This window comes from Pteropus alecto, unplaced genomic scaffold (assembly GCF_000325575.1).
Source record: "Pteropus alecto unplaced genomic scaffold, ASM32557v1 scaffold398, whole genome shotgun sequence".
NCBI classification, from domain to species: domain Eukaryota; kingdom Metazoa; phylum Chordata; class Mammalia; order Chiroptera; family Pteropodidae; genus Pteropus; species Pteropus alecto.
This window is the reverse complement of record NW_006442497.1, coordinates 2,490,331-2,502,459: the sequence shown is the minus strand read 5'-3', so window position 1 is coordinate 2,502,459 and position 12,129 is coordinate 2,490,331. Positions and strand designations below refer to the sequence as shown.

The following is a 12,129-nucleotide window of genomic DNA, read 5'->3' as shown; positions in this document are numbered from 1 at the left end:
CAGGATACTTCTGTAGTCTGGGCATCTTTCCTTGGAATGAATGTACCTGGCAATGAATTGTTACGGTAACATGGCTTAAGCAGAATGGAGGAGATTGAAATAACAATAGACTAGGGAAATAGAAAATGGTTTCTAGGCAGCTGTGAAAGACTGCTGGGAGGTAGAAGCCACACATTTATCTTGGTGCTCATTTCCAAAATGTATATTTCCCCCCACTAGTTATTAGCAGCCTGGGTAAGAAAAATGGACATTTCAACTGATCCAGGGATAACGAACTTCCTGGGCAGTCACAGATGGTAGGGCAAAAGAGTTAAGGATATTGATGTGAGAGTGGCTAAAATGGTGGACTTTAGAGTCTAGGGCCTAATCCCAATGATGCACTCAAGAGAAAGTTTTCTTTTCTGCTAGGTTGTGTACTGGAGTTCACACACACACACACACACACACACACACACACATTCCCTTTTTGAGAATATTCACTCCCTTCCCTATTCCACAGGAGTGTAGTGAGACAAACACAGAAGCTTGCTCCCACAATTAGGGCAGAAAGTGACTGAGACTTGGCTAATTGCACTATCCCTTCCCCTGGAATACAATGATTGGCTAAGGGGTGAGTACTAGACCCAAACAGGGTCCATAATAGTCCTTCCCCGTAATTGGTATTTGGGAGGGGTAGTTTAGTTTGAGACAACAGGAGATAGGATGGAAGGCTTCTCCAACGTAGTTACCTTTGAACTGAGTCCTGAATAACAAGAATCTTGTGCAAAGGAAGGGCAGAGGAAGTAACGTGGCAAGTACAAAGGTTCTGAGGCTAGATGGGCCAACCTTATTCAACAGGTAAGAATGCTAGCATAGAATGCTGCTCCCAATATCTGAAAAGCTCTCCCCCTCACTCTTCACCTGGCTAATTCCAGCTCAACCTTCAGATTTGAGCCCAAACATGACTCTCTCACTCCAGTAGGCCCTCCATGACCTCAGAGCAGGTCTCCCTTCGGTCCCAGCAGTTGACCGGCTTCTTCCTGAGATCTAAGGGTCTGTGTATACTAGACTCATAGGGCTTATGGAAAGGAGTGACAGGATAAAGGATGCAGGTTGGGGGAGTTAAGGAGCTCCCAGGATCCCAAGAGGAAGCGAAGCCGACTTTCAATTCTTAAAGCCCACCCAGGTCAATGCTTGTGAAGCGACACCAGTGCGCAGAGCGGCCGGTCACACAGCGGAAGTGCACCCTTGGAGCCGTTCTAGGAAACTCGGAGGACCCAGCTTGTCAGTGATCCCGGGGCTGAAGTGGGCGTCAGCGGGTGCACAGGACCCCCAAGAAGCTAGCTGCTTTGGCAGGCAGTGGAGAGATGGCGTTCGTATTAGGGCGAGAAGCCGCATAAAGCAACGCTGTAAAAAGGAAGGAGGTGTTGGCGTGCGAACCACCTGTTCCTTCGGCGGAGTGCGGCGCGCGCTGATTGGCTGGAGTGCAGCCCGGGTACCGGAAGTAACCGATGCCTGTCAGCGGAGAAACCAAGACAACAGCTGCGGGTTTGTGCGAGCGGAGCAGCGCCAGGAGCCCAAGCAGAGCGATCGTGGGGTGGCAGCTGCCTGCGGTGAGACCTCGTTCCATCCCGGCGGGAGGGAGGAGGACGCTGGGCTCCTGACTACCCCACTCGTGAGCTGAGCGGAAACCCAATGTTTAGGCCCGTTCCTAACCCGAGTTCGATGTGTGACCTTGGACTTTATGGTCACCCCGGGCCTCCATTTCCCCATCAGCACACATAGGGTGTGGATCCTGGACACTGTGCCAGAGTCCATCTGGGCTCTGGTTAAGTGCCTGTCAGCCGCGGAGGCGGGAAAGGTAAAGGGCACTCCCTTCCTCCATCCTGACGTGGGGCCAATGGGAACTGTGGCTTTCTTAGACATCCCACCCCCAAGTGAACTGTAGGAATGAAATGGCGGGCAGTGTCAAAAACTTAAGGTCCCCGTGGCAAATTGTGCTGGCAAACAGGATAATGGCTTATGACGGTTGGTTATGGAAAGGAGACAGGCAATAGGTCCTTCTTGATTGTGGAAACCAGGGGGAGAACAGAGGAAAGGTGGATAACTGCTTTAAATTAAATGTCATTGGGAGAAGGACATTATTTTTACAAATAGTTGTTATAAGCTGTGTATCAGACACCGTTCTAGGTTCAAAAATAGTAAATGTTTGCACTGCAAGACCCTGAACATGACTGCACCTTCTGACAGTCACTGGAGAGTGTGCAACAGGAGATGGGAAGGGAGACAGGGGTCCCACCTGGAGGGCATTATGAGCCATGTTAAGTTTTTATTCTGTAGGTCTTGGGTAGTAGTGAACAGGAAGCGACATGACAACTGCAGTACAAAGAAAGGGGTGAATGAAATGCTGGTTCAGAGGACCAAGAGAGAACCTCCTTCCTGCAGATGTTAGTGCAGACTTTGGGGAGGAGATAATTCTTGTACTAGATATTGAGTATTTGGTAGGACCTGGCCTTTCAGAAGTTAAGGGAAAGTCTTTGTATCAGTTAAAATGCTTTTGTCTGTAAGTGAACAGAATACAACTCAAGCTGGCTTAATGATGTTATATTAATTGTATTCTTTTACTTACAGATTCTTCCTTTCCCCCACATCATTGGCCTCCTTATCTCAGTCACCTCAACTATGTCCTGGCTAATATCCTAAAGACACTCACTCTCTCATTTATCCACCATGCATGTCCCCAGATTCTTAGTCGGCTCTGGATCTGTCAAAAGCGTTTCTGGAGAAAGACCGGAAAGCATGTCATTTAGCTCCTCCTCACACTGATGCTCTCCAGCATACTTATCTTATAAGAAGGTTGTGAGGGTCTAACAAGATATTGTCTATAAATTGCTTAGCACACAGCACATAGTGTTTATCAGTATTCTCTACATCAGAATGTCAGTGCATCCTCACTTCTCTCCTTCCTTATCTACCCAACTCTGCACATGCTACATTGAGGTTAGAATGTTCTCTGTTCATTTTCATTCCTCTTGTACTTTTTGGTCTCTGAGGCTTTGTTTACCCCATTCTCTGACCGGAATGCTATAATGCAGTAGTCTTCAAAGTGAAATATGTGGAGAGGGTACACAAACACTTTCTGTAACATCTGTGGGTACATGGATTTTTGAATAGAGATCATTTTCTAGATCCTGGACATCAGTATTTATCCTTGCCTACCACTCATCTGCTCAAGAATGGGCCTGTGGTCTATAGCTTTCTCTTTTCTCACATCCTCTTTCACAATTGCTCTTTTCTTTACAAAAGAAAGACATGCCTCTCACCCATGCCCTCCTTAATTTTATTATGGTGTTATCACTCTGGAGTGGGAAAACCTCTGGAGTGCCACACAAAGGGACAATCTGTTGAGGAAGTAAATGATTCTTGGACTTTTTGTAACTCAAGTTCCAATCTTTGTTTTCAACAAAATTTTAAAAAGACCAAATCAGACTGTCAGTTGATAGATTATTATTATTTTTTTTTACTGAAAATTACAGTGTGATTTTTGGCAGATAAATTAAAAGGATTAAGTACTATTTCTATCAAGAGATTGTTGTAAACTCTGATTTAGGCACTTTGGGCAAATTCAGGTCTTGTCACAGTAATCTGATAAACATAATGAAAATATAATTTTTAATTCAGAAAAGGGGATCTAGTTAATTTTGTTATATCTACCCTATCTGCTCTCAAAAGTTTAAGGAAGGGGAAGGGCAGTCAAGATAGAGGGTAGGAAAAAAGTCAGAGCAAGAACTATCAGTGTATCTATACTGATGCTTTACATGTGTTGAGCTATTTGGTAAGCCAAACCTATGGTAGAGATATATGCATCAGGCCGAGAGAGGGATAATTTCAGTCGTTAAGACTGTCTAACACAGTGGTTTCCAAACCTGGTAGGGCATCAGAATCACCTTAGGCATTTGTTAAAAATACAGATCTCCTGGCCCACTCCTGGAGATTTTGATTCTGAGAGTTCTGAGGTGGGATCTGGAAATTAGTATTTTTAAACAGATTTCCCAGCTGATTCTTATGTATCTAGCCTAGTTCTAGGCCAAGAATCATTGTTTAAGAACCATTCACTAAAAAAAAAAAAAAATCTTGCTATGATTGCAAACCTACTAAACAATTTTCAGGGTTTTATGTGGCTTCCCATGTAGATTTTCATCTAGGCAGTGTAGTCCTTTCAAAGTTTTAGTTCTCATTGTTAATTAATAAGTGGGTGTTTGGTTTATGCATCATTATTTTGTGAATGAGGCTTTCTGAGGCTGCTCTAGGGTGCATTGAAAAAAAAAACAACCAAATTTAATTCTATAGAGTTGAAGATCCTATTCTAAACTGTAGAGACCCCGTAGAGGTCTGCTTGTCATCCCCCAGACTGAGGACCAAGAGTGGTCAGCCTCCTCAGGTGGCACTTTCATCTTCTCTCTGTCCAGAAACAGCTAATTTAAGATTTAGAAAAGTGAAGAACTGAGTAACAGAAAGATAGGAAATTATGTTTAGAAATATGAATTCAGGCTGTGAGTAGTGGAATATTTCCATATGAGGATAAGGTCTAATGTGTGGCTCTGCCTCTGGGAAAATCAACCAAATGGAGATCGGCTTTGATATGAGACGGTACCTATACAGCAGTATTTAGCAGAGGACATGAATATTGTATCACTGGCAGAATGCGAAGTAAATGAATGGTCAGAGGGGGTCAAATTTAGTTGGGGAAGACTTTCTGCATTTGAATTTTGAACCAAATCTTGAAGTTGGGGATAGGTACATACCTAACTTCTATATCTTGTTTTACTGTGCACAAGTGATTTTCCATACGGTGTGGTACAGATGTAGTTTCTATGAATGATGACTTTGTAAAGAGCTAGATGATAGAAAAGAAGTAACTCTAGGAGAGATGAGGGTGAAAAGGAAAGGCCAGAGAGGGGTTTGGAAGTAGATAGGGACTGAAATACCAGCTTGTGGAATTTGTTCTTGGCTGAGTATTAGAGAAAAATTTTATTTAAGACAGTACCTCCCAATTCAAATAGTACCATGGATGAAGAAGATAACTAAATTCTCTACAATGGATCCTTATATAGATACATTATTAACTGTAATTTTCAAAATTTTCAGCAAATAGGAGAAATTCAGCATTTGGGCGCCTGTCCTTACTCCATAGGAAAATTAGAGAAGATGCTGGGGGGGTGGGGGGGAGTTGAAGAATATCCTGTCATTTTGAGGAATAACACAAACAGCTTCCAGGACTTCAGGATTCCAGTAGGAAATCAGGTTCCTTCCAGGTGTCAGGGGTGGGGGTATTACCAAGGCTGTACTGCTGAGTGACAGGAGAGGCCTCAGGGTAGGATGGTGGGTAGTAACCAGCATCCTGTGGATGACTGGAGGCTGGGCAGAGAAAAAAGGCAGTACAAAGGCCACCCAAAATCACCACTTTCCCCTTCCCTCACCACTTGACTCCAGTCTCCCACCTCTCAGGGTCTTCATTTCTTCAATAATCTCATCTTTTCTTCCCTCTTCTCTCCTGTCTCTCTACTGGTGCCATCCCTTCTAATGTAAGCATGTTCAAATCTTTCCCATCAGAGAAAATCCTTCTTTGACCCTTCTTTGACCTTGCATGCTACTGCCTGTCTTGGTCCTCTCCTTTTGTCTAACTTTTTGAAAGCAGCAGCAGATCTGCTAACCAGTCCACTCTTACCTGGCTTCTGCTTCTGTCATTCCACTGAATCTGTTCTCATAGGTCACCTTTGACTATCTAATTGTCCCATTAGACGTTTCCAGTTCTTATTCTACTGGATCTATCAACTGCATGTGACACTTTTTAATTCCCTCTGCCATTGCCCTGGTGACTTCTATGACACTCTATTCTGGTTCTTTTCCTACTACACTAACCATTCTTTCTCTCATTGGCAGGTTCTCTTCCTCTACCCACCCCTTTATTATTTAGGTCCTAACAGGAAACAATACTTCATTCAAATTAGGATAATTTGAGGAAGGTTTATTTGCAAAGAGGTTAATTATAAATGATATAGGTGTGGGCAGAGTGTTGAGGAACCTGGAGCTGGCAACAGTAGAGTGGTCGCCAGCCCTGGGTCAGAAAAGACAAGAGGTAGGAGAGGTTACTGGAACCCAGTTGTTGAGATGATTGGGTAGGATATCCATTACTCCTTGAGAAGAGTAGTGACATTCAATTGAGGGAGACTATTAGCCCAAGATGATCTCATAGAAGGGAACCAGGAGAATAAATACCCTGACCTTATTCTCCTCCCTACTTCTAGCCTCCTGCTGGGCCTCCCTATTGGTGGAACCCAACTAGATGCCAGAGGGCTTGCTGATATGTGCTGTATAGGTTATCCTTTTGGGTCAGAGAGCAGGGTGCAGAAAGGTAGAAAGATCTGGAGGGGAAGATGGAAGATAACTGGAGTACTCTTAAATGTCAGCTTTGGCTTTTTAGGTTTCTGTCCTTAGTATATCTGACAGTTCTCACACTGTACTCATGACCATCTATGCTGAGTACTCTCAAGTCTGTATCTCTAGTCCTGATTGCTCTAAGCTTTAGACCAATATATTTTGACTGATTCCTTGATACCTCTATACGGATATCTTGAAATTCGTTTAAGTTCAAAACAGAGGTCATCTATCATCTTCCTTTCTAAACTAGCTACTTCTCCAGTATTCCCAACCTTGGTGGTACCACTATCCATCTAATTACCATTCCTCAAATAAAGAGAGATCTGGGTACTTTTGACTCCTCCCTCTTCCTTATACCTATATCCAATCGCACACCAAATCTTACAAAATTTGTCCTCTTAAATATTTCTCAGGATGTCTCCTCTTCATTCCCACTACTACTGTTGCCCCAGTTAGATTTCATCACCCCTTGCTTGGATGACTGCATCAACCTTCTAACTGTTCTCCCTAAGTCCAGACATATTGCTTTCTACTTCAGCTACTAAATAGCCACTGGTGTGCATATACCTGAAATGCTAGTATGACAATGCACTGCATCACTTCCTGGCTTAGAAACCATTCCAAAACTGCATTTTCTAAAGGATGAATTCCCATAGCTGCCCATTACCTCTTAAGAATTGCCATCCACAGTTAACACTTTTACTGATGGGAAGATTATATTCCTCAGATTTGCTGTGGTTCAGAAATGTACTGGCCTAGGCAAAGGGCCTCTTTAGTGTTAGCTCCAGATTGCTTACTATCTGAACAGAGGCCAGGCTCATTCTCCCAGCATTTGAACTTTACTTCTGTGACTGGGACAATAAATCTCTGGGGCCATTTTACCAGTTGGGAATAAGTTTGGCTTCAGACGAACAAACAAAGAAACAAACAATGCCCCCCCCCCAAAACAAAACAAAACAAAAACATAATGGCTTAAGCAGGCAAAGCTTATTTCTTTTTTAGATAAAAGAAGTCCAGAGGCAGGCATTCCAGGGCTGCTATGGCAGCTTCATGGAGTCATCAGGGACCCGGGTTCCTTCTAACTCTGGTTCCATTGTAGGGTATGCTTGTATACTCTTGGTTTGAGGTGGCACTCCAACTACCAGCTCATGCCCCGGGCACAGCATTGAAGAAGAGGGTGAAGAAATGCATCCCTTCACCCTTAAGGAAACTTCCTGCAAGTCCTCTCTTTCATTTGCATCTTACTGTCTATTGGCCAGAAGTTGGTCATGTGGCAAAACCTAGCTGCAAAGAAGGCTGAGAATTTATTTCTTTAGCCAGGTTCATTACTACACTAAATAAATACATTGTTCTGTTACTGATGAAGTGGGGAAGAATGGACATTGGGATAGACAACTAAAAATCTCTGCCACAGCCTTTTAGAAGTTTAAAAAAAGTATAGACTTTAAGTTCTATAAAAGTACTAAGAAAGTTCTATAAAGGAGTCAATTACAAAATTAGTAGCAACATTGAATATAAGTATTAGCAATGATGTCAAAATCAACAGCATTGCTATACATAAAAATAATAACCAGTTAGAAAATATAACCACTAAAAAAATATTCATACAGAGACATGATGGATATTTAAAAAATCAGGATAATTTTGGAAATTTTGCAAAATTATACTGAATTTTATTATGAAAATAGGAAATATTTGAAAAAGAAGACTAATGAGAGAGAACTTTCTCTAGCATATTAAAAACTTTAATAAAGCTATAGTAGGTTTAATAGTTTGGTATTAGAGAGGGAATAGACAGATCAATACAACTGAGGGGAGTCCAGAAATTGACCCAAATACATATGGTCATTTAGACTATAGTATAGATGGCATTTCAAATCAATAAGGAAAAGAAAAGTACTGACACAATTTACTAACCATCTAGAGAAAATTAAGCTAGACTCTTACTTCATCCAAATACAGGGGAGCCAAAGGTAATTACTTCTGTGCTAGTTATAGCTATGTCATGCAACCTTTTGAATGGGTACATATACAGTCCTCTGTTCTGTAGAGCTGGTGAGTATCATAGGACTAGACTCTTGCTACTCATTTTCTGGTTGCTTCTTCTGTGAACCCAAAAGTTATTTGGGTAAAGTTATTTGTGATAAAGCCTTCAGCCAGAATTCAGCCCTTATATTAGTCATTTTGCCATTTCTCCCAACCTTTTTTATATACCATCTATTAATATGGCCACCATTTCCCCTAAATCTTTTCTTTACCAACCTCAAGTTCAGCTCCAACTCACTGTTAAATATTAAGGAACTTTTATCAGCATCTTTTTACCATTCATTTCCTGTTTCTCTCCTTAAATCTCTTCCTCTGATAATTTCTCTCACTCTTTTCAGTCATTGTTTGCTGTTTGTTTAGCATGTCCACCATAATCCTAAATCTTTCTTCTCTTCAACGACACTCTACAATTTCACCAGATACCAAGACTGTTTATGAGTGCTGTCAGCACCATGTCAAACTCCATACTCCATTAGCATTAGTTTCATTTAGATATGATATAGCCACTTCACATACTTACCCTCTTTCATTTCAGATTGTGAGATGGGGACTGAGAACAAGGAGGTAATTCCCAAGGAAGAAGTTTCGGAAGAATCTGAGCTACACGGTGCAATATTAGAACAACTTCCAAAGGTTGTGTACCAGGGTCATGAGCTTGGAGCAGCATGTGAAGAAGACATTTTGGAGGGGCATTCGAGAGAATCCACAGAAGAGATTATGGAGCAGATGTCTCCTCAGAAGAGAGACTTTGCATCAGGGTTGATTATCTTTAAGAAATCACCCTCAAGTGAGAAAGACCAGGAGAGTGAGAGAGTCTGCAGTTCCAGCCCAAACCTGATTACACATCAGGAAGATATCACAGCAGAGGTAGTTAGTACATTTGCTACCTCTGGCCAAAACTTCATAGGGAATTTAGAACCTAATCAAACACAAAGGAGTTCTATGGGAGAAAAACCTCATACATGTAAAGAATGTGGGAAAGCCTTTAATCAGAACTCACATCTTATCCAGCATATGAGAGTTCATAGTGGAGAGAAACCCTTTGAATGCAAAGAATGTGGAAAAACATTTGGAACTAACTCAAGCCTTCGCAGGCACCTGAGAATTCACGCTGGAGAGAAACCATTTGCTTGTAATGAATGTGGAAAGGCCTTTATTCAGAGTTCACATCTTATCCACCATCATAGAATTCATACTGGAGAGAGACCTTATAAATGTGAAGAATGTGGTAAAGCCTTCAGCCAGAATTCAGCCCTTATTCTGCATCAGAGAATCCACACTGGAGAGAAACCATATGAATGTAATGAATGTGGGAAGACTTTTAGGGTTAGCTCACAGCTTATTCAGCATCAGAGGATTCATACTGAAGAAAGATATCATGAATGCAGTGAGTGTGGCAAAGCCTTCAAGCATAGCTCAGGCCTTATTAGACACCAGAAAATTCATACTGGAGAAAAACCATATCTGTGTAATGAATGTGGGAAAGGCTTTGGTCAGAGTTCTGAGCTTATCCGGCATCAAAGAATTCATACAGGGGACAAACCATATGAATGTAATGAATGTGGAAAAACTTTTGGCCAGAACTCAGAGATTATTAGACATATTAGAATTCATACTGGTGAGAAACCCTATGTATGTAAGGAATGTGGGAAAGCCTTTAGGGGGAACTCAGAACTTCTTAGACATGAGAGAATTCACACTGGAGAGAAACCCTACGAATGCTTTGAATGTGGAAAGGCGTTTAGGCGGACCTCTCACCTTATCGTCCACCAGAGAATTCATACTGGAGAGAAGCCTCATCAGTGTAACGAATGTGCAAGAACCTTCTGGGATAACTCTGAGCTGCTTCTCCACCAGAAAATTCACATTGGAGAGAAACCTTATGAATGTAATGAGTGTGAGAAAACATTCAGCCAGCATTCCCAACTTATCATACACCAGAGAATTCATACTGGAGAGAAGCCTTATGAGTGCCAAGAATGTCAGAAAACTTTTAGTCGGAGCTCTCACCTCCTCCGACATCAAAGTGTTCACTGTATGGAATGATCTGCAAAATAGGAAAGCTTTCTGTGGAAAAGCTGAAGTCAGACTTATTCATAAACTGCACTCCAAGTTCTCAGATCAAATGAATGGACAGAACTTTCTCTGTCTTACTGATTTTTATTTAAAAGGTCAAATAGGATGAGGCACTTTTATGAACTATTCATTGGGAAGTTTCAGTGTACTGAGTTAAATCATAAAATTGTAATTTTCTCTGTCCCTTTTTCTCTCCCTTCCTCCCTCCTCCCCTAGTGGGTCATATAACATTAGGGGTCTGTACTAGCCATCTAGCCTAAATTGTTACTCTTCAGGATAAATGGAAGAATGTGATTCCACCACCTCCTAAGAATGAGAGTCAACTCGTTGAATGTTATCCTCTGAAATGTTGGGGAAGTTGTAGCCTAGAAGATATACCTTGTTCTTTTGTCCACTGTTTAGCATTGGAATAATTTAGTAAGCTTTTATTAGCTTCAAAATCTTCCGAACATGCTATCAAGTTCCATTAGAAGATGGTGGAACTAATGAAGAATTGGGAGGCTTCGGTCATTCCATATTTGTTAGGTTTCCTCATTTATCTGAAGAGGATACCTTGATGGAGGAAACTCACAGGTAGTTTACAGGATTGTAAATGAAGGCCCTTAGAATCCAGAGGGGCTGATGAGCAAGGCCAGATAAACTTGTGAGACCAGACTATTCAGCCTGGGGAGAAGCAGCTCTTTAGTAGCTATTCCCCACTTTGGGCTGCTCAGGCCAACTGTTCCCAAGAACTCTGCTGCATCCACTTTTGGTCTTAGCCCCTGCTGCTGCTGACAGATCTTGTGTCAGGAAGCAGAAAGAACTATGCAGCTTCACTGTCACAAGGCACCTGGCCATAGTGATAGGCTGGTCCACTTGACTAAACAGGGCCTCCTTGCCAAAGCACTGAAGCTTTCATGACCTGGGCTCCACTGGCCTGATAGACCAGGGTATGATGGTTTCCTCTTATTTTGCTTTTGGCCTTGTAATTCTTTCTTCTACATGTCTACATGAGTTTTCTGTGTTCTGTGTGTGCTTTCTTCTTTTAGGAAACACATCTTCAATTTTTCACATGTCCATGTTTCTGAGGCAGTGGGTGGTAGTGGGAATTGCACTAATGGGGGATCCAGTGGGTTTAGGGTTTGGTATTAGAGCTAGACCTTGAATAAAGCACTTCACCTGCTGGTTCCTAATTTTCTCATCTGTAAAATGAGGGGAGTTGAACTAAATGATTTCTGAAGTTTCAACCAACCCAATAGTTCCTTTATTCTTTTTTTAAAGTCTAACTTTATGTATCTTCATTGTCCTATTCTTTATTCTCAACTTTATTACACTAATATTAATCACTAGTATTTATTGAGTGTTTACTGTGTGTCAGGCACAGTGCCAGACAGTTTACATTTTTATTTTCACAGCATCTCTATGATCTAGGTCCCCTTTTTCTTTAAAAAAAAAAAGAAGAAGAAGAAGAAGAAAAGAGCTTTATTGAATATATTTTACATACCAGAAAAATCACCTGTTTTAAGTGTTGAGTTGAATGCTTTTTAGTTGATTTATAAAGTTGCACAACCATCAATGATGTGGGTATTCCTATCCCATTTTAAAAGA

At 41.6% G+C, this 12,129-nt stretch overlaps 1 protein-coding gene across 2 annotated transcripts; it reads left to right on the top strand.

Moving 5' to 3' along the window:
* The first annotated feature begins 1,439 nt into the window (after positions 1-1,439).
* On the top strand, positions 1,440-11,816 carry ZFP3 (ZFP3 zinc finger protein). Of its 2 annotated transcripts, none has more exons than XM_006922239.3 (2): positions 1,440-1,592; positions 9,002-11,816. In XM_006922239.3, exon 2 carries the CDS (start codon positions 9,010-9,012, stop codon positions 10,510-10,512), a length of 1,503 nt encoding a protein of 500 aa, XP_006922301.1. In that variant the 5' UTR covers positions 1,440-1,592; positions 9,002-9,009; the 3' UTR covers positions 10,513-11,816. The 2 variants fall into 2 exon arrangements, with proteins under 2 accessions (XP_006922301.1, XP_015452828.1); XM_015597342.2 differs by lacking the exon at positions 1,440-1,592 and adding an exon at positions 1,605-1,840.
* The last annotated feature ends 313 nt before the right edge of the window (positions 11,817-12,129 follow it).